We start from the raw sequence: 1,746 nt of genomic DNA, 5'->3' as shown, positions 1-1,746 counted from the left end.
CTTCTTTCCCTGTCATCTCAGTTTGTGGTTTATTTACTGCTGTCTTCTTTCCCTGTCATCTCAGTTTGTGGTTTATTTACCTATCGTCTTTCCTGTCTTCTCAGTTTGTGGTTTATTTACCTATCCTCTTTAATGTCTTCTCAGTTTGTGATTTATTTACCTATCATCTTTCCTTTCATCTCAGTTTGTGATTTATTTATCTATTTTCTTTCCTTTCATCTCAGTTTGTGATTTATTTATCTATTTTCTTTCCTTTTATCCCAATTTCTGGGGTAAGAACAAGTGAATCCTTACTAATGACACCTTTCAACCACCCGTCACTTTCTCGAATGAATGTTGGATTCTACTTATTATCTGCTGTGTGTCCACACTTTGACAAAATGGAATATTGATTCAAGTTGTGATTTATTTACCTATCGCCTTTGGTTTCATCTCAATTTATGATTTATTTACCTATAGTCTTTCCTTTTACCTATCTTCTTTCCTTTCCTCTCAGTTTGTGAATGTACCAGTCTCCTTTCCTTTTACTAATCTTTTTTCATCTCAGTTTGTAATTTATTTACCTGTCTTACTGTCTTCTTTCCTTTTACCTGTAGTCTTTCATCTCACTTTCTGATTTATTCTCCTATCTTCTTTCCTCTTACCTATCGTCTTCCATCTCAATTAGTGATTTATTTCCCTATCGTCTTTCCTTTCATCCCAATTTGTGATTTATTCTCCTATCTTCTTACCTTTAACCTATCGTCTTTAACCTCAATTCGTGATTTATTTCCCTATCGTCTTTCCTTTCATCTCAATTTGTGGTTTATTTACCTTTCATCTTTCCTTTCATCTCAACTTGTGGTTTATTTACCTATCGTCTTTCCTTTCATCTCAATTTGTGATTTATTTACCTATCGTCTTTCCCTTTAATCTCAATTTGTGATTTATTTCCCTATCGTCTTTCCCTATATCTCAATTTCAGGCTGTTCCAACGGTAACCCTTGCCAGAACTCGGGTACGTGCGTTGAGCAACCGCTGGGAGAGTACAGATGTTCCTGTCCGACAGGCTTCAGTGGGGGCAACTGTGAGATCTGTAAGTTTGGAGGAGGGGATTTTTTAAAACTTATTTTTTACCTTATGCAGTTGCGAGCGCCGTAAAACCCCATACTAAACTGAAACTTATGTTGTTTTAAGTGCGTCAACAACATTGCACCATCATATCTTTGTGACATAGTCATCGAATATATATATATACCATCTCAGCCTTTAAGATCGGTGCCGAAAAGACATTTTAACTGAATGTCTAGACTTCAGAGAGACCCGAAGGAAATTCTTTAAATACAAAAAATTGCAAGACATTTTTTCCGATGTTGTTCCCAACAGAATTTTGGATTTTATGACGGGCATTGGCCTTTATGGGAAATTATAGAGTGAAATTGAATTATTTAAAATGTTTATGTTACTTAGGAAAGTTGTTTTAGATTGAAAATATATATTTACACCGAATTTTAAATATTTTACTATTTTAAGATCTAACTACTGACCCGAGCCCAGCCGTGCAGTGAACTGTTGTGAATTGAACTTATTTGTGTTTCGCGCGCTCATATGACCTTATGCAGTTGCGAGCGCCGTAAAACCCCATATTAAACTAAACGGTGAGATCTGTAAGTTTCTAGGAGGGGATTTTTTTACTTGTTTTGTTTTAAGTGGGTCAGCAAAATTGCACCATCATATCTTTGTGACATGGTCATCGAATATATATAT

At 35.4% G+C, this 1,746-nt stretch overlaps 1 protein-coding gene across 1 annotated transcript in view; it reads left to right on the top strand.

Annotated features, from left to right (window-relative positions):
• The window catches only part of LOC101850121 (fibropellin-1), a gene marked incomplete at its 5' end in the record, with an annotated part of 60,088 nt that overhangs the window by 51,452 nt on the left and 6,890 nt on the right, over positions 1-1,746 (top strand). Inside the window, 1 exon segment of the mRNA XM_035972800.1 lies at positions 965-1,075. Within this exon segment, the coding sequence (XP_035828693.1) occupies positions 965-1,075 (111 nt within the window).

This window comes from Aplysia californica, unplaced genomic scaffold (assembly GCF_000002075.1).
Source record: "Aplysia californica isolate F4 #8 unplaced genomic scaffold, AplCal3.0 scaffold00852, whole genome shotgun sequence".
Classification (NCBI taxonomy): Eukaryota; Metazoa; Mollusca; class Gastropoda; order Aplysiida; family Aplysiidae; genus Aplysia; species Aplysia californica.
This window is presented reverse-complemented; position numbering and strand designations above follow the sequence as displayed.